The sequence below is a fragment of the Bos taurus genome, chromosome 13 (genome assembly GCF_002263795.3).
Source record: "Bos taurus isolate L1 Dominette 01449 registration number 42190680 breed Hereford chromosome 13, ARS-UCD2.0, whole genome shotgun sequence".
NCBI classification, from domain to species: Eukaryota; Metazoa; Chordata; class Mammalia; order Artiodactyla; family Bovidae; genus Bos; species Bos taurus.
In genome coordinates this window covers 63,046,585-63,071,688 of record NC_037340.1, presented here as the reverse complement: position 1 = coordinate 63,071,688, position 25,104 = coordinate 63,046,585, and the positions used below count along the sequence as shown (strand labels likewise).

The following is a 25,104-nucleotide window of genomic DNA, read 5'->3' as shown; positions in this document are numbered from 1 at the left end:
CCAACTTAATGACTTGGAGCCTCATTTCTTCAGTTCATTTCTTCATTGGTTCTGCCTACCTCCTAGCATCAGTTCCCTAAATCTTCTAAGCTGGAAGTTAATAACAAAAATAGGTGCTCTTCAAGTGGTCAGTTTACAAATCAGAGTACCTCCAAGTGAGCAGACTTCCACTAGCTAAATTTTAGTATTCCCAGGAAACTTTTCAGCATTTCCCCAGTATTTTTTCAAGTCTTTCTTTAAACTAGGATTCTCAGCTTCTCTAAGAGGAATATAACAATACAAATATTTTCTTCAAAGTTCACAAACCATTTTTATTTTTACTTCAATTCCTTAAAACACAGCATACTAAGTTAAAAACAAAACATTAATCTGAATTCTTGCTTGCCTAAAAGAACAATGACAACTTCAAGGATTTATTTATATAAAATCATCAAGTGTTCAAAGACGTAACATGTACCGCACAAATTATTCATCAGCAAAGTATTGCTTCTTAATAAGAGATGGAAAATATATAGGTCCACCAACACAATACTGCATTAAAAATTATAATGCATTTATTATTAATTATTAATAATGCATTATTATAATGCATAATACATTAGAATACTTAGGGTGGTAGATTTGTATGCATAAATGAAGCAAGATACCTATAATATACTAAGTGAAAAACCAGTAACATAGAGGTATATTCTAATAATACATTTTTGAAAAAAACACACATTTATATAATATTTTAAGTATCTGGAAGGAAAATTACAACAGTAGTTATTTCTAGATGTGAAATTATGTTTGATTTTCCAAATATAGCATACAATATTGAGTAAAAACTAAAATATTTCTTTAGAAAAAAGAATGTATCAAATTTAACCAGGTTAAATGAAAATGTTTGAACAGTTTATCCCATTTCATATAAAAAAATTCCTTTTAAACCTGAGTGCCTGATTTTGTAAATGACAGGTATATAATGCAACCAAATCTACTGACAATCAGGGAACAAAAATTAAGTATAAGAGAAGGGCCTCCCCGGTGGCTCAGACAGTAAAGAATCTGCTTGCAATATGTGAGACCCATGTTCAATCCCTGGGTCAGGAAGGTCCCCTGGAGAAGGAAATGGCAACACACTCCAGTGTTCTTGCCTGGAGAATTCCATGGACAGAGCAGCCTGGCGGGCTACAGTCCATGGGGCACAAAGAACAGGACATGCAGCTTGTGGGGTTTTCTAGTTCCCCAGCCAGGAACTGAACCAGGGTGCTCAGCAGTGACAGCATGGACTCCTAACCACTGGACCACGAGGGAATTCCTCAGATGTGATGTCTCGTTTGAGGTCTGCTCAGCTGTTGAATCTATAGATACAGGTCTTTTGTTATATTTTCAGCCTTTATTTTAGCCCCACATTCTTTCTTTCCTCCTACTATGACTCAGACCTCTTTCGAATCTCCAAGGTTCTATTCATTTTTTTTTAACTTCTCTATGTTGTATAGACTGGGTAGTTTTTTCAAGTGCTCTAGCTTCAAGTTTACTGATTCTTTCCAGTCTATTGTTGAGTCCATCACTGAATTTTTATAATTTCGTTATATTTGTCAGTTCTCCAATTTGCATTTAGTTCTACTTTATACCTTCTATGTCCTTGCTGAGACCTTTGTATTTCTTCATTTGTGTAACTGCTCACTGAAGCATTTTTATGATGGCTGACTCAAAACCCCTGTCAAAAAACTGTTTTTGAGGCATCCTCCATCACTGTGCCGTTGAGAACAGGAGAATCTCTGAAACTGCCAGCTGCGGTATAATCCCAAGTTTCCCACTCAACCTGTTGATCAGAAGAGGAAGGAGGGGTTCCTTACTGATGGGCAGTGGTGGGAGCTCAGACTCCCCACTAGGTCTCTTATGGGAGAGGGAAGGTTGTACATTATTATTTTTTTTTTCCTGAGCTGGTCGACTACAATAGAGTGATTTTTTTCTAAAAGTTTTCTACCTTACTTGGAAGATCCTTTCCTAGTCCTTTGGCTAGAAAAAGGTGGGTTTGTTGTGGTGGTGGTTTTTGGTTTGCTTTTGTCTGTGCTCATCAGCATTTCCTTGTTACTGATTTCTCCAGACCACAGTCCAGGATATATGATGAAAGCATAAAACCAAGGGAACTCACTGCTATGTATTTCCTTGGGTCTCAAGGTCACTAGCCAATCTGCTTTCTTCTATCTTCAAGAGTCTTAATTTTGCTTTATGTAACTGTTCTTTTTTTTTTTTTTGCTGTATTTGTCAGGAAGAATAGGTATACTTTACCTTTCTGTTGGAGCTTCCCTGGTGGCTCAGATGGTAAAGGATCTGCCTGCTAATGTGGGAGACCTGGGTTTGATCCCTGGGTTGGGAAGATCCCTTGGAGAAGGGAATGACAACATACTCCAGAGTTCTTGCCTGGAGAATTCCACGGACAGAGCAGCCAGGTTCGACTCGCAGAGTCGGACTCAACCAGAGTGACTTACACACACCTTTTTTTTTACATCTCTGAATCAGACTGGACATGACCATATCATATTCCATTAAACTGAGGTACTGTCATTTACTCAGGCATTTATAGAACATTTAGCTGGTTCTAATTTTTTTTGGCCTTATAAATACTGTTAGTGCACATTGGTTGTCATTTTCTTAGGATGAATGTCAAGGAGAAATACTGGGAAGTCAAAGGAACTGTCTAGTTTAAGGCATAAACTACCTTCCAGAATGTGTATTTTCCAGATAAGTAGCCAGAGTAGAAAACATTTATCTTTACCTTGCAGTGGAAATTGCCACCCTTGCTTCCTGGTATAGTTAAGGACAACCAGGACCTTACCTCTTACACAACAGAAATACCAAATGCACACAGGTGAACTAAACTCTGGCTATGCTACCTATGTGATCTTTTCTGACTGTGCTAAGCAAGCTTTCTCCACATGGAATGACTGTGCATTTATATATGCTTGCCAAAATCTTAACCATTCCTTACGTAAATAGAAGATCAAATAAGGCTTTCACGGATTGGGGAAATATAATAATCTAAAGGTGTTAATTTTCTACCAAATTAGACAAGTTTTCACCAAGAGGGTAGAAAAAAAGAAAAAGAAAAGGGAAAAAGGAAAAAAAAGACAGGAAAAAGAACAGACTGGTAAGCTCAAATGCAACATACATAAGACAATCATTTTATTTACAAATAATGACAGTTTTGTTTATCTTTTTCCAATCCTTATATCTTATTTACTAGGCTATAATGTTCAGGTTTACAGAGAATAGACTTTCTATCTGGTTCCTATTATCTGAGGGAAAGCTTTTGAAATTTCACCATTAAGCAGAGGTCTGCTGAAGGTTTTCGGTTTATACATACAACTGTCATCAGATTAAGGAAATTCCTGCTAGGTGTGCATTTTTTAACAACAAATAGATATTAAATTTAACAAACATTTGTCTCCAAATATAGTTTCAATACCAATTACTATAGATTACATGTTTCCGTAAGCCCTCAAAATTTCTACACCGAAACTTCATTTCCAATATTTGGAAGCACAGCCTTTGGGAGATGACTAGGTCAGGAGGACAGAACCCTAATGAATGGCATTAGAGCTCTTATAAAAAAGATCCCAGAAAGCTCTCTTGCCTCTTCCGCCCTGTGAGGACACAGTGAGAAGACCATCTATGAACCAGGAAGTGGGCTCTCACCAGACACCTAATATGCTGAACTTTGATCTTGAACTTACCAACCTTGAGAGCTGTGAGAAATGAATATTTGTTGTTTATAAGCCACCTATTCTTTAATACTCTATTATAAAAGCCCAAAAGGACTAAGACACTCATCTTTTTAAAAATCTATTTTAATTAGAGGATAACTGCATTATAATCTTGTATTGGTTTCTAATGTCCAACAATGTGAATCAGCCATAAGCAGATATATATCCTCTAACCCTTGAGGCTCTCTCCCCACCCCCGCCATCCTACCCCTCTAGGTTTTCACAGAGCAGCAGGCTGAGCACCCTGTGTTATACAGCAATATCCCACTAGCTATCTATTTTACACATGGTAACGTATGTATTTCGATGCTACTAAATTTGTCCCACCCTCTTCTTCCCCCACTGTGTCCACAAATCCATTTGCCTATGTCTGCATAAAATGCTGATCTTTTTTTTTTTTTAAATAAGCTTATTTATTTTTATTTATCTATCTATCTAGTTTTGGCTATTCTGGGTCTTTGTTGCTGTGTGGGCTTTTCTCCGGTTGCAGCGAGTGGGGGCTATTCTCTAGTTGCAGTACACAGGCTTCTCATTGCAGTGGCTTCTCTTGTGGAGCACAGGCTCTAGGATGTACCAGCTTCAGCTGCTGTGGTACGTGGGTGCCACGTTGTGGCTCCCAGGCTCCAAGGCATATGTGCAATAGTTGTGACACATGGGCTTAACTGCTCTGCAGTGTGTGGGACTGTCCCAGATTAGGGATTGAACCCGACTCTCCTACACTGGGCAGGTAGATTCTTTACCACTGAGCCACCAGGGAAGCCCCGAGATGTTGATCTCAGTGAAAATCTCAATATGTGAGAATATAAACTGGCATAAACTTGGAAAAACAATTTGGCCTTATATACTAAATTTACATACATGTATACCCTATGATTCTTGCCTGGAAAATCCCTTGGATGGAGGAGCCTGGTAGGCTGCAGTCTATGGGGTTGCTAAGAGTTGGACACAACTGAGCGACTTCCCTTTCACTTTTTACTTCCATGCATTGGAGAAGGAAATGGCAACCCACTCCAGTGTTCTTGCCTGGAGAATCCCAGGGACGGGGGAGCCTGTTGGGCTGCCGTCTATGGGGTCGCACAGAGTGGGCTAAGTCACTGGAGTGACTTAGCATAGCCTATGAAATCACAATTCCACTGTTCAGTGCAATGCTTGCATACATGTACTATACATAAAAATGCTCATTATTTACAATGGCCTTTGTACAGAATAAACAATATAGTTGGTCAACAATTGCTAACCTTAGGAAAGCCTGCTTGCAATGTTGGGGCACTGACTGGTGTCTAGGAACTTATAATTTCCTACACTGATACAAAACTTTTCATAACTGAAAAAGTGAAAGCATCTCAAGTATTCATCAATGGATGAAGGCATAAGCAAAACAGTGTGTGTATGTGTGTGAGTGTGTGTATAATGAAGTATTAACTCATAACAGGGAGAAAATTGTAAGACATGCTACAACATGACTCTAGACTAATAGGGTGAACCTTGACAATATTATATAACTGAAATAAGCCGGCCACAAAAAGATAAATACTGTGCTTTCACTAATATGAGGTACCTAGAGTAGTCAAGTAGAATGATGGCTGACAGAGCTGAGGAAAGAATGAAACAGGGAATCATTGCTTAAGGGCACAAGTTACAGTTCCAAAAGATAAAAAAACTTCTGAAGGTAGATGGTGGTTGATGTTGCACAACAATGAGTATATTTAGTACCAGTGAACTGTGCACTTAAAAATGGTTAAGATGAAAAAAACAGTTAAGGTGGTAAATTTTGTGCTATGTGTATCTTACCACCTCATGATCAAACAATTAAAAAATCTGAAAGAGAAAAAAAACGAAACTTTAACCCAAGCACAACCATTTAAAAGAGACAATTGGCTCAGATGGTAAAGAATCTACCCGCAATTCAGGAGACCTAGTTTCGATCTCTGTGTCGGGAAGATCCCCTAGAGAAGGGAATGGCACCCTACGCCAGTACTCTTGCCTGGAGAATCCCATGAACAGAGGAGCTTGGCAGGCTGCAGTTGATAGATTTGCAAATTCGGACATGACTGAGCAACTAACACTTTCACTGTCGAGGACTAGCAAACCACTCCACTGTATCCTCAAGATGTTTTCTCTTCAAGTCTTCTCTGCTCTCCTTGAGATAGAGACTCCAAACAAACAAACAAAACGTATATTTTCATAGCTCATAGCTGGAAAAAATTCGTTTTGTGTGTGCATGCATGTGCAAATGAGCTGTCATTTTTTCCTTTTACTCTTGAAATTAAGCAGATGCTACTTAAAGTAATTTGCTGCTGGAAATGGCATCAGACAAATTCTGATGTCTACTTTGCTTCCAATTATGTTCAAACTCATTTTGACATTTAAGGTAAATTTTATTAGTCTAGAGTCAGAAAGACTTTTCCATGGTACTCTAAAATCTGACCAATAAACAGACCCCCTGTCACCCCAAACAAAGAAACAAAAACACCTTCCCTCAATGGATGACAGTACTATTTTTACAAGCTCTGATTTATGCTCAACACTAACTTTCCTTCTAGGAGTCTGGAGTTTCATACATGCTGCACAGAGTGCCTATGTGCCCACTCATCGAGTGTTTAATGGGGTTCCTTGGGTAGAAACATCACACATATGCTGCTGTTATCTTCACAGATGGGATACAGGGGAAAAAGGAAGCCTACACATGGATTCCTCCAGATCCTGACTGTGTCTCACCTTTCTGATCCAGCTGCGTATTCTTATTATATTTCTGTATTAAATCTCAGCTCTGGGCACAACAATATGCCAAATCCCGAGAATTCTAGCAAATCTCAAAACGTGGGAGTGGTGTTGGGGGACCTACGATGCTGCCTCAAAATGTAAAAAACTCAAATGTCCATTGAAAACTATAAACTGTGGTTAAGCTGCCAATGCAGGGGACACAGGTTCGATTCATGGTCCAGGAAGATTCTACATGCTGCAGAGCAACTAAGCCTGTGCAAGACAACCACTGAAAGCCTTGCTCTAGACCCCATGTTCTGCAACAAGAGAAATCACAGCAATGAGAAGCCCATGAATTGCAGATACAGAGTAGTCTCCACCTGCTGAAACTAAAGAAGTCCTTGTGCAGTAACGACAACCCGACACAGCCCCAAATAAATATTTTTATACAGTATAAATTGTGGTATATTTCTACAATGAAACATTATACAGCAATGATAATGAACCACCACTAATAACCACAGTTGTACAAAACAACAGGGACAGAATCTCGCATGATAAAGAAGTCATTTATTACATTTTGCCTTGTATGAAAGTGGTTTCTTCTACACAATACTGAGTAATGTTTTAAAGCAGCAGTTCATAAACTTTTATAGTCTTGTAAACCCTCTAATTATTGTGGGTTACATCTATCAATAATCACTATCTCTGAAAATAAAACTGAGAAGTAAAAACAATTGTTATGGATACAAACTTTTGTAAGGGAATAAAAACCAAGTCTGCAAATGCATGCCAGACACTACTGTAGAACAGTTGGCCCCTGTTCCTTGGATGACGAGAGGGGAGTGCACTCCTGGGATGCATAGGATATCTCCTACAGAGAGCTACTTCTCCAGAATCAGGAAATGTAACTAACCTACCACATACAAAAAAATACAAATAGAAACGCAGACAAAATGAGGCAACAGAAGAATGTTTCAGACAAAGGAACAAAATAAAACCCCAGGAGAACAGGTGATGTAGAGATAGGCAATCCACCCAAGAAAGAGTTCAGAATAATGACTGTAAAGATGATCAAAGAATTTGGGAGGAAAATGGATACACAGAAGAATAAAGCAGAACTTTTCAAGAAACAATTAGAAAATAATAAAAAACAACCCAAAAGAGGTGAAGAATACAATAACTGAAATGAAAAATTCACTAAAAGGAATCAATAGTAGACTAAATGAGGTAGAATTATCGATAAATGAGCTGAATGACAAAGTATGGAAATCACTGCTACCAAACAGAAAAAAGAATGAACAGAAATGGAGACAGTGTAAGAGACCTCTAGAACAACATCAAGTGCGGTAACGTTTGCATTATAGGGGACACCGAAGGAGAAGAAAGAGAAAGAGACTGAGAAAATATTAAGAGTTGATAGCTGGAAACTTCTTTAACCTGGAAGCCCAGGAAGCACTGTCCTATACAGGATTAATCTACAGAAAAACACACCAAGACACATTTGTAAACAAAATGACAAAAATTAAAGATAAACAGAGAATATTAAAAGCAATAAGGGAAAAGTAACAAATAACATACAAAGGAACTCCAGTAAGGCTATCCTATCAGCTGATTTTTTAGCAAAAACTGCTAAAAAAAGAGGAGTGGCACAATACACTTAAAGTGATGAAAAAATTAGGAAATGGAAAAGCTTACTGGTAAAGGCAAATATAAATAAAGGCAAGAAATCATCCATATACAAAGCTCCTGGAGGGTGGGGCAGACTAAAGTAGCAACATTTCCATATCCACAATAAGCAGTTAAGGGACACATAAAACAATTAGATGTAAAATATAAAACCCAAAACAGTAATCATGAGGGGAGCAGAGTACAAAATGCAGAGTATCTAAAACTCTTCTGAAAGAAATCAGCAACTTACAACAAGCATGTGCATATATAGAGAGAGAGAGAGAGAGAGAGAGAGAGAGACCACTATACAAAAACCTAATGGTAACTGCAAAACAAAAATCTGTAATATATCTACACACAAAAAAGGAATTCAAACACAACAGCAAAGATAGTCATCAAATCACAGAAGAGAACAAAAGAAGAAAGGAAAAAAAGGACCTAAAATACAAATCCAAAAAACAATGAACAAAATGGCAATATAAGCATATATACTGATAATTACCTTAAATGTAAATGAACTAAGTGCTCCAACCAAAGGACAGACTGGCTGAATGGACACAAAAACAGGACCCATATATATGCTGCCTAAGCCTGGCGGGCTACAGTCCAAAGGGTTGCGTACAGTCAGATAGGACTAAGTGACTGAGCATGAGGTATGTGTCAGATCTCGAGACACATACAGACTGAAGGAGAGGAGATGGGAAAAGGTATTCCAAGCAAATAGAAATCAAAATAAAGTCAGAGTGGCAATACTCGTATCAGACAAAATAGACTTTAAAGACTGTGACTGGGAATTACCTAGTGGTCCAGTGGTTAGGATACCATGCTCTCACTGTCGAGGGCTCAGGTTCAATTTCTGGGCGGGGAACTAAGATTCCACAAGCTGAGTGGCATGGCCGAACCTCTCTCCCCCCGACCAAAAAAAAAACCCACCAAATATAATGATCAAAGAATCAACCCAAGAAGACAGAACAATTGTAATATATATATGCACCCAACACAGGAGCAATATAAAGGCAAATGTTAACAGACACAAAGAACCTTAATACTCTGTTTAATCAATGAACATATCACCCAGACAGAAAATCAATAAGGAAATACAGGTCTTAAGTGACAAATTATACCAGATGGACTTAATTGATATTTATAGGGCATTCCATCTGAAAGCAGCAGGATACTCACTCTTTTCAAGTGCTAATGGAACATTCTGCAGGACAGATCACATGCTGGGCAATTAAAGCATCAGAAAACTGAAATCATATCAAGTATCTTTTAAAACACAAACACACAGAGGTTAAACAATATGCTACTAAACAACCAATGGATCACTGAAGAAATCGAAGAGGAAATTAAAAAAAAATACCTGGAGACAAATAAAAATATGACACCCCAAAACCTATGGGTTGCAGCAAAAGCAGTTCTAAGAGGGAAGTTTACAGTGATACTAATTTACCTCAGGTAATATGAAAAATCTCAAATAAACAACCTAAGCTTACACCTAAAGCAGCTAGAGAATGAAGAAAAAACAAATCCCAAAGCTAGCAGAAGGAAAATAGCATAAAGATCAGAGCAGAAATAAATGAAGTGGAGATTTTAAAAAATGATCAATGAAACTAAGAACTGGTTCTTTGAAAAGATAAATAAAACTGATAAACCTTTAGTCAGATTAATAAAAAAAGAGGTGGCACAAATCAATAAAATAAGAAATGAAAAAGCAGAAGTTACAACCAATACCACAGAAAAATGAAAGGCTGTAAGAGACTATTAGGAGCAACTATATGCCAACAAAAGGGACAACCTAGAAGAAATGGACAAACTCTTAGAAACATACAATCTGCCATGTGAACTATGGAGAAATAGAAAATATGAGTGGGCCAATTACCAGTAATGAAATTAAATACGTAATTAAAAAACTCCCAACAAACAAAAGTTCAGGACCAGGTGGCTTCACAGGTGAATTATACCAAACATTTAGAGAAGAGTTAACACATATCCTCCTGAAACTATTCAAAAACTTGCAGAGGGGCGAATACTTCCAAACTCATTCTATTAGGTGACAATCACCCTGATAAAGATATTACAAAAAAAGAAAACTACAGGTTAATACCACTGATGAACATAGATGGAAAAATCCTCAACAATACTAGCAAACCAATTCCAACAATACTTTAAAAGGATTATACACCATGAATAATCAGAAATCAATCAATGTAATACATGACATTAACAAACTTAAGAATAAAAACCATATTATCATCTCAATAGACTCAGAAAAAGCTTCTGATAAAATCCAATATCTGTTTATGATTAAAAACTATGTCTACCAAAGAGGAAAGTGGGAGAGGGACAGATTAAGAATTTGGGGTTTACAGATACACACTATTATGTATAATACAGATATACAAACCTCTCTGCTACATAACTTAATAAAAGAGAGCTGGATTCTTCCGCATTTAATGTGTTGCAATATCCTACATCATATAATCTCTAGAAAATTTCATTGAACAGTCATGAGAGAATTAAGAGTCGAAACGTAAGTAATACTTTAATATTATTATGAAAATGCTTTTGACCTCCTGGGCTCCCTGAAAGGGTCTTGAGAAATCCAAGGGCTCACTAATTACACTTTGAGAACTGCCAAGTTGTGTGAATCATCTTTATTACATAAGAGGCTAATATGCAGGAGCACAGTGTGCTTTTAGTTGAGGTAAATCTTGAGGAATTCAATTTACAAACATTAAGAACTGGTAGCTCTTCTCTTACATATACTGAGAGTTGAACCCTCCCAGGTGTCAATGTAAGAAAATCTCTAACTTATAGTATGGATTCGTCCCTCAGTATAGGCAAAAAAAAAATTATGTGTACCTTGAAAATCCTAAAGAAACTGTATTTGTATGAGGAAACAATGCACCAGGCACTGAATATATTATTAAGTAACAAAACTTAGTGGAACCTCAGTGGATCTCTTGAAACTTAGTTTTAAGACAAATTCAAAGTTGCTTAAAGGAATTAAATTGATAAACATTATCCACAACTGAAATCCATGATTCAATACTATTCTACAAATTAATCTAGACTGTAGAATTTACCACACTGCTACAAGTTTGGGAATGAGGAGAAGTATGCGCAAATTTCTCTGCTGGCTTCAGTTCTGAGCCACATACTCAAAGCAGTCATTGACAGTGATGCCGTACTTACCACCAGCGCTAGAACAAGAGTCCGCACCTTCTCCCCAATCTCAGGTGAGATGTCATTGCCAAACTGCTGCAGAGTGGTGAGGAAGCGTTTCAACTTGCTGAGCTGCCGAGCACCACAAGTGGCTGGCAACTGTTGGTTAGTTAGTGCAGATGATGTGGAAGAGGCAGGACCATTGCTGAATCTTTGTGGTGGTGATGGGGCGCCGTTAAGGGTAGGAGGAGAATGGTTGATGCCATTGCTCACTAAAAGAAAAACTTGGTTTAAGTGCAAATCACAATGATCCCTGTTAATTTCTTATTTTTGCATTCTCTTTCATTTATTGATTTGAATTTTGTAATTCACATGATAAAAGCATATAGAAGACACTGATTCAGCCCTCAACAACACTGCTTTACAATGAGACAGACTGCCTGATAAAAAACGGTTAACAGAGTAACATAGACATGTTGAGAGGAGTGTTGAGAGCCACAAGAGCAAAGAGAAGGGACATCTAACTTCTGCAGGTGTTGGGGGTGGGGAGGAAGGGTAGCTTTTAAGACTTCTTGCAGTGGGTTGCATGAGCAGAATCTGGTAGAATCTATTTCCAACAGGACATTGATCCCAACTTCAGACTCCCAAAGAAGCAAAGCGGTCAATTAAATATATAGCATTTGAACAAGATTATCAGAAAGCAGAGAGTTGCGTTAATATGATATTTTTTTTCCTACCCCATAGGTTTATTGATTTATTCCTACAATGAGATATATATGTATCTCTTTGACCATTCAGAATATTCACGTTCATCAAAATCTGTTTTTCTCTGCCTTGATAGTGCCAAGCGTCTTCTAGATACCATATGGGATACTTCCATTCTATATTTCTGCTCTAATGATAATATATGTGATTAATTAGTTTTCCTATTTGCCCATTGTTCTGAACACTGATTTCTTGTAGTTTTAATCTGGAACACAGCTCTAGAGCTATGGTCTTGGAGGCAAAGTCCCTTCTTCCCTGATGAATGAAATAAATATGCCTAAGTGTCAATAGATTTTTATTTAGTCATTTCCAGGCCTGAAAATTTAGCAAAAGAAAACAATGTCTAAAAACACATCACCTGTATTAAGAAGCATTATTTGACAGACTGTGTGACAGAGGAGCCTGGCAGGCTACAGTCCATGAGGTTGCAAAGAGCTGGACATAACAAAAGCGACTCAGCACGCATGCATGTTGCTCCTACTAGATTTCATAACTTTTCTGTGCTATGTACATGTGCCCCTTATTTTACTTACCAAATTATACTTAGTTCTTGCTATATTTGCACTGCCTTGAAAGACTGTCCAATTCTTGATAAATATACATCTGTGTATATCATAATTAGCTATCAAAGCATATATTAAAATGTTGCTAAAACGCTCACTGCATAGAGGGTTAACAGGCTGAGAAAAAAGATGGTGATCTTCCTACTGTCTTCCAGGAAAGGACATTAGAGCTACTACTGGCAAGGAAGGTTTAACACTCAACCTCAGCAATTCAGAAAATTAGCTGCAAAGGTGTTCACAGAAAGGCCCACTGCTACTGGAGAGCTGCCCTCTTTTGAAGCAACTCATAAATATAATACATTACCATGCTTTTGGCCACTCTGATACTTACTTGGCATGATCACATTTTCTGAAATAACACATATTCACCCCTAAACAGTCAAGTATGGAGGTCAAAAGGGCTCAATTTAGTTACACATACAGATACACATAGAATTCTACAGTGTGTATCTTGAAATCTGAATGATAGTCTAGATTTAAATCTGCTTCACTTCAAAGACACTACCTTTATCTAAGGCTGTTTAACTGTGAGATAAAATTACAGAAATTAAGGGGAAAAGATACCAAACTTCATATCATAAATTCTGGCTCAAATTGCTCCAGTTGCCAGTTACTTAACTTCAAATGTTTTGGGACTATAAATAATTAAATCTTCTTTTTAAAATTGAGGTTTTAGGGCTAAATTTGTTACAGGGTTTGGGGAAATTCAGCTTTAGTAGATAGTACCAAAAAACGTTCTTGTTCAAGTTGCTTCACACATACTCTCACCAAGACTTGATGTTCTATTTCATTCTGAACATTCTTGGGTGTACACAATACTACATTGGTTTTAGTTCCTTTTTGACTAATAAGGCTGAGCAACTTATTATACATTTATTGTCTTAATAGGATTGTTATGGACTAAATTATATCACCCTCTCAAATTCCTGTGTTGAAGTTCTGATCACCAGAGTACCTTAGAACGTGACTGTATTTGGAGACAGGGACCTTAAAGGTTAAATGACGTCATGAACCTAGGTCGTAATCAAACATGACTATTGTACTTGTAAGAAGAGGAAGAAGCATCAAGGATGCACACGCACAAGGAAAGGGTAGGAGATGACAGAGCAAGAAGGCAGCTCTCTTCAAGACAGAGAGAGAGAGCCTCTGAAAAAACCAATCTGCTGACATCTTGATCTTAGACCTCTAACCTCCAGACCTGTGAAAAAATAAGTTTCTGTCGTTTAAATCACCCAGTCTTTGGAATTTTGTTAAAGCAGCCCTACTAAACTAATAAAACAATCATTTTCTTTTGTAAAAAAACCTTACCATGACACTCGTGGAGTAGTTCAATAATTTTATAAAATTTACTTTGAATCCTATGAACCAGTATAATAATTGAAAATTCATCCTTTTAGAGTCAAAGAAATTAAAATAGATACTTTTAAGTCAAAAATATGAAAACAAAATATTTATACTACTAAATTTCCAAGTACCTGAAAGAGTTATGTACTATTCTCTGAGGGAAAAAGAAACAACCAAATATATGTGTGTATTGTTAATAGCCATTAAGAAAATGTTGAGCAGTGAATATAGAAGACTTAATGACATTCATTTAGATCCAAACGTCACTGTAAACCACAAACCCAAGCAACTAAGAGGTCTCACGTGCTGTAGGAGTGAACGACACAGGCCTGGGTCCTCCGGGATTTATTGGTGGAAGGGGCGGCATGGTGGGAGGGGAGGATCTTGACTGTATCTTCACTTCCACAGGAGATCCAGGCATCGCTGGCACCCTTTTGTCAGCACCCACTGTAAAGAATAAAAGGAATGGAAGTCAGAATTTTCTATAAAATAATAAAAACAGTGACAACAATCTGAAATATTATGTTGGTGCAAATGTAATTGCCATTTTTGCATTGTTGAAATTTGCTGTTTGATAGTGGAATACAATGGCACCCCACTCCAGTACTCTTGCCTGGAAAATCCCATGGATGGAGGAGCCTGGTTGGCTGCAGTCCATGGGGTCGCTGAGAGTCAGACACGACTGAGCGACTTCACTTTCACTTCTCACTTTCATGCATTGGAGAAGGAAATGGCAACCCACTCCAGTGTTCTTGCCTGAAGAATCCCAGGGACGGGGGAGGAGCCTGATGGGCTGCCGTCTATGGGGTCACAAAGAGTCGGACATGACTGAAGTAACTTAGCAGCAGCAGCAGTGGAATACATTCTTAAATTAATGAACACACAGTGCGGGGGTGGATCAAGTTTTGCAAAGCAGACGAAAGCCTTGAAGATGAGGAGTGCAGTGGCCAGCCACTGGAAGCTGACAACAACAACCGAGAGCAATCAGTGAAGCTGATCCTCTTGCAACTACATGAGAAGTTGCCCAAGAACTCAACGTCGACCATTCTATGGTCATTTGGCATTTGAAGCAAATTGGAAAGGTGAAAAAGCTTGATAAGCAGGTTCCTCATGAGCTGACTCCAAGTCCAAAAAAATCGTCATTTTTTGAAGTGTTGTCTTCTCTTATTCCACACAATAACAATGAACCATTTCTTGATTGGATTATGACATGTGACGAAAAGAGGATTTTATATGACAGCTGGTGATGAGCAGCTCAGTGGTTGGACCAAGAAGCTCCAAAGCACTTCTCAAAGCCAAACTTGCACCAAAAAATGTCATAGTCACTGTTTGGTGGTCTGCTGCCCGTCTGATCCATTACAGCTTCCTGAATCCCAGCCAAACCATTAACAAATCGATGAGATGCACCGAAAACTGCAATGCCTACAGCTGGCATTGGTCAACAGAAAGGGCCCAATTCTCTACAACTTCCGACTGTACGTTGTACAACCAGTGCTTCAAAAGTTGAATGAATTGGGATATAAAGTTTTGCCTCATCCTCCACTGACCTCTTGTCAACCAAACACCACTTCAAACATCGACAACTTTTTGCAGGGAAAATGCTTTCACAATCAGCAGGAGGTAGAAAATGCTTTCCAAGAGTTGGTCAAATTCCGAAGCACGGGTTTTTCGGCTACAGGAGTAAACAAACTTCTTTCTCTTTGGCAAGTATGTGCTGATTGTAATGGTTCCTATTTTGATTAATAAAGATGTGTTTGAGCCTGGTTACAATAATTTATAATTCATGTTCTGAATCTGTACTTACTTTTGTGCCAACCTAATACCAAGATATCTACCTAGAGGACTAAGAAGTTATGAAGATGATTACTTAGTACAATAGGCTGAATGGTGGTTGCCCAAAATATGTTCACCTCTTAATTCCTTGACTGTGAATGTTTCCTTATTTGGAAAAAAGGGTCCTTGAAGACATAATTAAGGATCTTGAGGGAAGGAGATTATCCTGGATTATCTGAGTAGTTTCTAAATCCCATGTCCTTATAAGAGGAGGGAAAAGACAGACAGAGGGAAGTCTACCTGAAGACAGACCTAGGCTCACAGAGAGAACACCATGTGACAATGGAGGCAGAGATTGGAACAGTGCCATCTGCAAGCTAAGGAATGCCAAGAATTGTCAGTAACTACCTAAAATCAGAAGACAAGGATAAAAAAGATTCTTTCTCTGAGGCCACGAATGAATCAACCCTGCTGATACCTTGATTTTGGACATCTGGCCTCTTGAACTGTAAGAGAATAGTGTTGTTTTAAGTCACTCAGTTTGTGGTACTTTGTTATGGCAATCCTAGGAATCTAAGACAAGGCAGCGAGGTCAAGGGATTATGTGACACAAGGGTTAACAGTGAGAACAGTGGCTGGGAAAGAAAGAAACCAGCTTATGAATTCAGCTTATCTCAACTGCATTCTTTCTTGACTTCTAATAAATTAATCAAAGTAGTGGGGAGTGGATAGCTAATTTGGGACTATGCAGACAAGTGAACATCAATTGCAATAGAATGGAAACAGAATCATAGTCGACTATATAAATTACTATGGATGATGAAATACATGTTTATATATATCAACTATTCTAAATATGAAAAAAGAGTGGAGATGTTGTCTCCACTCCAATGTCTCAGACAACATCTCTGATACCAGGCATGTCATTTATGATGAGTGTCCAAAAAATAAAATAAAAGTAGCTGCTGCTGCTGCTAAGTCACTTCAGTCGTGTCCAACTCTGTGTGACCCCATAGATGGCAGCCTACCAGGCTCCCCCATCCCTTGGATTTTCCAGGCAAGAACACTGGAGTGGGTTGCCATTTCCTTCTCCAATGCAGGAAAGTGAAACATGAAAGGGAAGTCGCTCAGTCGTGTCCGACTCTTCACGACCCCATGGATTGTAGCCTACCAGGCTCCTCTGTCCATGGGATTTTCCAGGCAAGAGTACTGGAGTGAGGTGACATTGCCTTCTCCAAAATAAAAGTAGAGGTGATCCTAAACACAGGCTACTTCATCCATAAGGACAATTTATAGCTGTTTGACAATACTCGATGGCAACAAATCCCAGAAAATCAGATTGGGTAGATTAAACTTGACATTAGAATTAGGTCTGAGCTAATATGAATAGGACTTGAAGAGTAATGTTCTAATACCTTCAGAGGGTTATTTTTCCCATTAAAGGAAACTTGTTACCTACTTGGTTAAAATAGGGTCAGGGCTACCATAATATCCTTTAAGTTGAGCTATGTTCCTCTCAGCCATTCCAAGCTTTTCACTTAAGTACCATGCACTTATTCTCCAATAACTGCTAAATTCAAAGTACAAGAAATAGAAAAATGAGAATATTACATCAAAGTTTTCCTTCACTGAGATCATAGTTATAAATACAGTATATCTAAAAGCATTCATGACCCTGGCAAAAAGGCAAATCTTTGTACACTGAAGGGCACGTTCTCATGAGGAAAATATCCCTCCAAAGAATTTTTCTACTTTAGTTTGCAGTGGCCACATTTTGGGGAGAGAGAAAATGAGTATGTACAGTCAATCAGGGTAGCAATCCCAAGTTACAAATCCCCTGACAAAAAAAAATCCTCTTTGAGAGCCATGTGGGCAACACTCTGCCAGCCCTTCCATCTCTCTGTCCGGGACACTTTCACGATGAAATTGATGGTAGTCCTGTCTGATGAGTGGACTAATTAGCTATCACGTTTGCCTTTTTCTTCCTGACAGTATTTTCTCAATGCCCTTCAGAGCGCAGTTGACATGCTTCCAGCTCTTCCATCTGGGTCCAGCTTTCTGGAGGGTGAGAGGAGAGAAGAAGGGAGGAGCTGACAGTTGTCTCGCACTGTTGTGTGTTGTGTACAATGTGCAACAACCTAGAGGGAGCCTTTCTTCAAACCACCTGCCTCTACAGCAAGGGCGCCAAAGGCCCGAGGAGGGCTTAGCAGTGAGATGTGTTTTAGCACTAAGCACTTGGCAGAACGAAAAACTCAGAGCAGCCCAACTGCAGAACACTGAATTATATACCAAGTGAAAGCTTAGACAATGGGAAAAACCCAAACTCCAGAGTACTGTTTATAGGTTAAAACTACCTACCCTTTATTCACATCACTACTCCCAAACCTGCCACACTAGTGATACGCCTCAGGTTTCAAGCAACAACACTGTCTAGTCGGAAGAGTGTGGGTACAGAGACGGAAAGGTCTGGTGTGAACCGTCATTCTAACAGCCTGCGTGAATTTTATTAAATCACTTCACTTTTCTGGGCCTCATTCTGTTGTAAGGATTAGAGATAATGCTAGTGCTGGATATAAAGAAGCTATTTTAAGAAAGAATACTAATAATGATTAGAAAACATGAAGACTAGTGCCTGATTTTATCACTTAACTCGTCTTGTGACTATGTCCAAGTTAATATTGACATTTGTTCCCCACAGAAAATGAGCATACGATCAACAGTCCATGCGACCTCAGTGATATTGTATGGAAAAAAAATCTAAGAATTAACAGCTGCAAAAGTACCAAGTATAATGTAAGATGATATTGTGTTGGAAGCTGGGCAGCAAGACTGCACCTGATAACATGAGAGTTCTATCCTGGTTCATAATCTGATAAATGCAACAGTTGTTCAGATGGTGGATAAGGAGTATATTCCAAAGTAGGCACTTTAACCCTCTGCTTGGTGGCCAATCGCTTTTAGAATGACATCATTTCTGAATTTTTTTAAAACTGATGTTTTATAAAACATCTAGCTGGATCCCTTGAAAGAATCAACCATATTTTGAGCTCTTTTCAATTCCAGAGAACGTTAAAGTTCAAACAGAAGAAATTCTATTTTCTTAAGCGTGACTTGAGCCCATAAACACCACTGCCTGAACCATTAAAGAGACAAAGTATTCAGTCCTAGAAAATTAAATTAACCCTTAGTTTTATCAGAAAGGTTCAACTAGATCTTAAAACACAGATTCTAAAGTTCAAAGTAATTATTCAGTCACTCTATGAGTTTGTGCTTTGACTATTTAAAATATCTGGATATATTGGAAATGTGATCACATGAATTTGCAAAACCACTGATGGTTCACCACCTAACAACATAACGCCAAACAACTTAAGCTAAAGAAGAAGGACAAACACGGGAAACTATGTATGGGTAATGATTTTACCCCTCCACTGTGAAAGGTGCTAAGCGAGTCACGAAAACAGAAAACTGACAGAAAGAAAAAATGATGAACAGTTCTCTGGGTGAGGGTACTGTGATATCCCCCACATAAGAGGCTGAAGAATCAAACATGAAACTAAAGGGCAGAAGTATTCTGTAGCTTTAAGAGAAAGTAATGCTAAACACAAACATAAACATCTTGTGTAACCAAGTCCTACTTGGGAAGAATCTTGTATGATAAACTGCCCACAAATGAGGGCATTTACAAGTCATTATAAACTGCTTTTCCGTTAGTTTTTTTTTTATTACAGTTTAAAAAAAATTACTTTCAGGTTGATGAAGGAGCAACAAATACAAGAAGTATAAATAAGAGAGAAGACAAATGCCAACTATGCGAGGGGAAGGAGTGCCCACAAACAACTGGAAAGAGGTGGAAACCCCAGAGCTGCAAAGGGGAATGAACTTTAGCTGAAAGAAGGTGAGCTTGATATGAAGGATGCTCTATCACTTACTTGCTGTGTGACTATGGTTTCTGACATATACCCTCCCAATAACCCTGTTAATGATTTTACTTGGCCATTGAGATGTTAATCTATGCTAAGTTCTAGAGAGAAGAAGATATGATCAAGTGCTCCTGATTATCATCTCTGAGAAAAATAAGCTGAATATAGATCTTACTATACTATAGTTATACTTTCTTACCATAAAGAAAGCTGAGCACCAAAGAATTGATGCTTTTGAACTGTGGTGATCGATAAGATTCTTGCGAGTCTCTTGGACTGCAAGGAGATCCAACCAGTCCATCCTAAAGGAAATCAGTCCTGAATATTCATTGGAAGGACTGATGCTGAAGCTGAAACTCCAATACTTTGGCTACCTGATGTGAAGAGCTGACTCATTTGAAAAGACCCTGATGCTAGGAATGATTGAAGGCAGGAGAAGGGGACGACAGATGATGAAACGGTTGGATGCCATCACCAACTCAATGGACATGAGCTTGAGTAAACTCATGATGTTGGTGATGGACAGGGAGGCCTGGCATGCTGCAGTCCATGGAGTCGCAAAGAGTTGGACACGACTGAGCAACTGAACTGAACTGAACTGATAGATCTTTCAGATGAATAGCACAGGAATACTGATCATTCCAAACAGGGTGAACCAAGGAAGTCATTACCAGTTCTTTAAAACAAATCAGATTCCTAAGAAACAACTGTCATAGTTTAAACAGAACTATGGGGGTGGGGTGGGGTGGGCAGAGGTTAGGTAGATAATTTTCTTTTTTGTATGAATAAGCATATATTTGTATTGTTCAAAAATTAATATATGATATAAAAAGAAATACTCCCTGCTCCTGTCCCTATATACCCCACATCTCACTCAAAACCACTTAAATCTGTTTCTTGTATATCCACCCATTCTTTCTCTCTACAAATGAGCTGATCCCCAAACATCTAAGAGCCTAACCTAATGAGTATGATCTGTAGTTAACTGCTTGCAGACATATGAATAAATGAGCACGAGCAAGAACAGAACCTCTTGTCTCATGGATTTATAAGCCACTAAGGTTTAGCATGGTTTGTTGTAGCATAAAACAACAGGCAACTGATCTATACCACATACAAACTGTATTGCTCCTTGTTTTTTTGTTTCATTTTCTAATTTAACAGCATGTCCTGAAAGTTCTAATTCCACAACTTTTTTTTTTAAATAAACAAATGAATGATGGGTGGGGGAGGGGTAAGCTAGGAAATTGGGATTGACATATACACACTACTATATATAAATATATATAGTATATTTAAATATCTATGGTATATAGTAAATATATATTGCTAAGTCGCTTCAGTCGTGTCCGACTCTGTGTGACCCCATAGACGGCAGCCCACCAGGCTTCCCCATCCCTGGGATTCTCCAGGCAAGAACACTGGAGTGGGTTGCCATTTCCTTCTCCAATGCATGAAAGTGAAAAGTGAAAGTGAAGTCGCTCAGTCATGTTCGACCCTCAGCGACCCCATGGACTGCAGCCTTCCAGACTCCTCCATCCGTGGGATTTTCCAGGCAATAGTACTGGAGTGGGGTGCCATTGCCTTCTCCGGTAAACATATATAGCATAGTATAAATATATACTGTATAACTAATAAGAACCTACTATATATAGCACAAGGAACTCTACCCAATACTCTGTAATGATCTATATGGGAACAGAATCTAAAAAAGACTGTATATAAGTATAGGTATACTTATTCACTTCGCTGTACAACAGAAACACAACACTGTAAGTCAACTATACTGTAATTAAAAAAAAATCAATTCATGACAGTTCATTGTGGGAGTGTACCACAGTACATTTGTATTGAAACAATTCTCGACTGATATATAACTGAACTATTTGCAATCATTTGTAGCTGAATTTTGAGGTGCTCTAGTTTCCACAATACCAACTGCCCTGTATCTGCAAGACTCTGGGAGAGAGAGAAAGAAGACAGGACCCTGAGTCACAGGAAAGACAGATACATTTAAATGTGTACAAAATACTAAGAAAATAAAGAAGTAGAAGCATTACTTAATTCATGAAGGCCAGCGAAGTCTTTATAGACCATTAGGTAGTTTACTGGGAAGGCTACATGGGCTGTCCTGCAGCACATCTGGACAAAAAGCATGAAGTGTACGGTTTGAATGCTGTCCCAAAAGTGGGTATCAGACCAAGGAAAAATCAGGAAAAAGATTTTCTTGACCACAATTTCTCTTTAACAATTGTCAAGGATAGGTAAATGTTCTAAATGTGTAACCATCAGGTAAGAAGCATCTCCAAAACTGACTATTTTAATCTTTTAAAGATCATGGAAAGAACATCAAAATTACTGTCGCACTTATAGGCTTTATAAGGATAAGCATTTCCCGTTCTTGTAGCTCTGCCACAAACCTGACAACATATTCAACTTTCTAACAACATGCAGGCTTCATATGCAGTGATAGCCAGGAATAATTGTTTACAATGAGAGATAATTTATTATTCAACAAAAACAGAGGCATAAGTATTCAGGTGAAGAAACTACTAGAAAGTATTTTACAAGGGACTTTGAAAACAGAACCCAACTGAAACAAAATAAATGCTTTACCATATACTAATGATAAGGATTGAAAAAAACAGATGTTTCCATTCCACATTCATAAATACATTGAAAAATTAATTTAATACATTTCTACAGTTAGGGATCAGCAAACTTTTTCTGTAAAGGGCAAGACAGTAAATATTTTTGGCATTTTGGGCCATATGCTCTCTGTCACAACTATTCAACTCTGCTGTGGTGGCACAGTAGACAGTATACAAAGAACTGGGCTGTGTTCCAATAAAACTTTATTTGCAAAACCAGGCAGTGGGCCACAGTTTACTGATCTCTACTATGGTTGATTAAAAAACTGGAAAAATTCAAATGCCTAATTCTTAGTTTATTTTTTATTTTATGCCTATAAACCTTTTTGTAAAAAACCACATCCACCAAAGTGGCTCATCTGAATAATGTTTTATTTTCTAAAGCCTGGATGTGAAGAGACTTCTACTATTGACAGTGAAAGAAAATAACATATAAAAATTATTTTAAAACAGAAAAAAAATTATTTAAAGACAAAACACTAACAACATGAAGCTGAAGAGCTGCAAAAAGGAGGCTAGTTATCTGATGTTCTTCCAAAATTCAGACAGATCTAAATGGAGAACCTCAAAGATGACCAGCATACCTGTGAAGGACCACTTGCTTCATGACTATGCTCATTTCCCTCTTAGTCATCCCACCTTTCCCTGTCTTCAACTAGTGTCATCTGACACCAGAAACAAAGATAACCCAGAACATATAAATAACTCTAACAACTTGATGATAACAAACAACCCAATTTTAAGAATGCACAAAAAGATGTGAAGGAACAATTCTCAAATAAGATATATAAATGGCTGGTGAGGACATAAAAAGGTGTAAGACATACTAGCCATCAAAGAAACACAAAGTGTAACACATCAACGAAAAGGAACATACTACCATCCAACAACATGGCCGAATGCCAGAAGCATTAGGCTAAGTGAAAGATGCCAGACACACAACAAAACTATATACTAGAGTATCCTAGTTATATGAAACTTTAGACAAGACAGAACGAGTGACAAAAAACAGATCAGTGCCTGGTACCGATGGGAAGAAACTGACCACAAGGGGCACATTAGGAGGCATGATAAATCTTTTTATGGTGATGGAAATATTCCACATCTTGATGGTAACAATGTTAAAATAACTACATACAATAGCTAAAACTCAAATTTTTTATATTAAATGAGTGTATTTTATTATATATAAATTATCTCACAATAAAGCTAAGAAAATTAGTAAACCAAATCCAGTAACGTATTTTTTAAAAATTACAATCAAGCTGAGTTTATCTAAGAATGTAAGGATAATTTAATATTAGAAAGTCCAATAATTCACCACATTAACAGATTTTTGAAAAACACCTTAAAAAGAATGAAATAATGCAATTTGCAGTGACATGGATAGACCTATGTCACAGTACTGAAGTCAAATATCATGATATCACTTATATGTGGAATCTAAAAAATGACACAAATGATCATATTTACAAAATAGAAATAGTCACTGATGTAGAAAACAAACTTATGGTATCCAAGGGGGAATGGGGTAAATTGGGATACTGGAACTGACATATACACACTACTAAACATAAAACAATGGCACCCCACTCCAGTACTCTTGCCTGGAAAATCCCATGGATGGAGGAGCCTGGTTGGCTGCAGTCCATGGGGTCGCTAAGAGTCGGACACGACTGAGCGACTTCACTTTCACTTTTCACTTTCATGCACTGGAGAAGGAAATGGCAACCCACTCCAGTGTTCTTGCCTGGAGAATCCCAGGGACGGTGGAGCCTGGTGGGCTGCGGTCTATGGGGTTGCTGAGGTCGGACACGACTAAGCGACTTCACTTTCAGTTTTCACTTTTGTGCACTGGAGAAGGAAATGGCAACCCACTCCAGTATTCTTGCCTGGAGAATCCCAGGGACGGCGGAGCCTGGTGGGCTGCCGTCTATGGGGTCGCACAGAGTCGGACATGACTGAAGCGACTTAGCAGTAGCAAACATAAAACAGATGACTAACAGGAACCTACAGTATAGCACAGGAAACTACTCAATACTCTGTAATAACCTAGATGGGAAGAGAATCTAAAAAAGAGTGGATGTATAAATGTAACTGATTTTTTCTGCTGTATAGCAGAAACTAACACAACTGTATACATCAACTATACTCCAATAAAAATCACTTTTAATAAATCCACCTTAAGATCTCTCTACAATTATAGAAAACCAGTCAATAAAACCCAATTCCATTTATAAACATGAATAAAACTAGAAATAGAAGATCAATTCCTTAACTTGATAAAGGGTCTCCTCTAAAAACCCATATACTTATTGGTGAAATATAAGCATCACCTTTCAACTCTCAAAGAAAAAGATGTCCATTATCAATGCTTCTTTTCAATATTTACTCAAGAGTTAAGCCATAGTAGGAATCCCTGGTGGCTCAGCAGTAAAGAATCCACTTGCAATGCAGGAGGCCACCTGCCATGCAGGAGAAGTGGGTTCAATTCCTGGGTCAGGAAGATCCCTTGGAAATGGAAATGGTAACCCACTCTGGTATTCTTGCCTGGGAAATCCCATGGATAGAGGAGCCTGGCAGCCTACAGTCCATGGGGTCGAAAGAGTCATACATGACTTAGTGACTAAAACACCACCACCACAAGTCATGGCAGCAGGACTGTTAGCCAACCGTAACAGGTATAAGGACTGGAAAGAAGTAAATAAAATGATCCTTTTGCACACACAAGATAACTTTCTATGTCGACCCAAGAGACTCTACCACCCAGTATTAGAAAAAAAAAATGCAG

The 25,104-nt window shown here is 38.2% G+C and overlaps 1 protein-coding gene across 4 annotated transcripts in view; it reads right to left on the bottom strand.

Annotated features, from left to right (window-relative positions):
* The window catches only part of CBFA2T2 (CBFA2/RUNX1 partner transcriptional co-repressor 2), a 144,039-nt gene that overhangs the window by 30,038 nt on the left and 88,897 nt on the right, over nucleotides 1-25,104 (bottom strand). For all 4 annotated transcript variants that reach the window (XR_003037873.2, XM_002692301.7, XM_010811664.4 and 1 more), the window contains exons 2-3: nucleotides 14,270-14,413; nucleotides 11,325-11,566 (exon numbers count right to left, since the gene is read on the bottom strand). Coding sequence is in view for 3 of the 4 variants with exons in the window: in XM_002692301.7 (XP_002692347.3) it covers nucleotides 11,325-11,566; nucleotides 14,270-14,413 (386 nt within the window). In the remaining variant the exon portion in view is untranslated. The remainder of the gene's footprint in view (nucleotides 1-11,324; nucleotides 11,567-14,269; nucleotides 14,414-25,104) is intronic.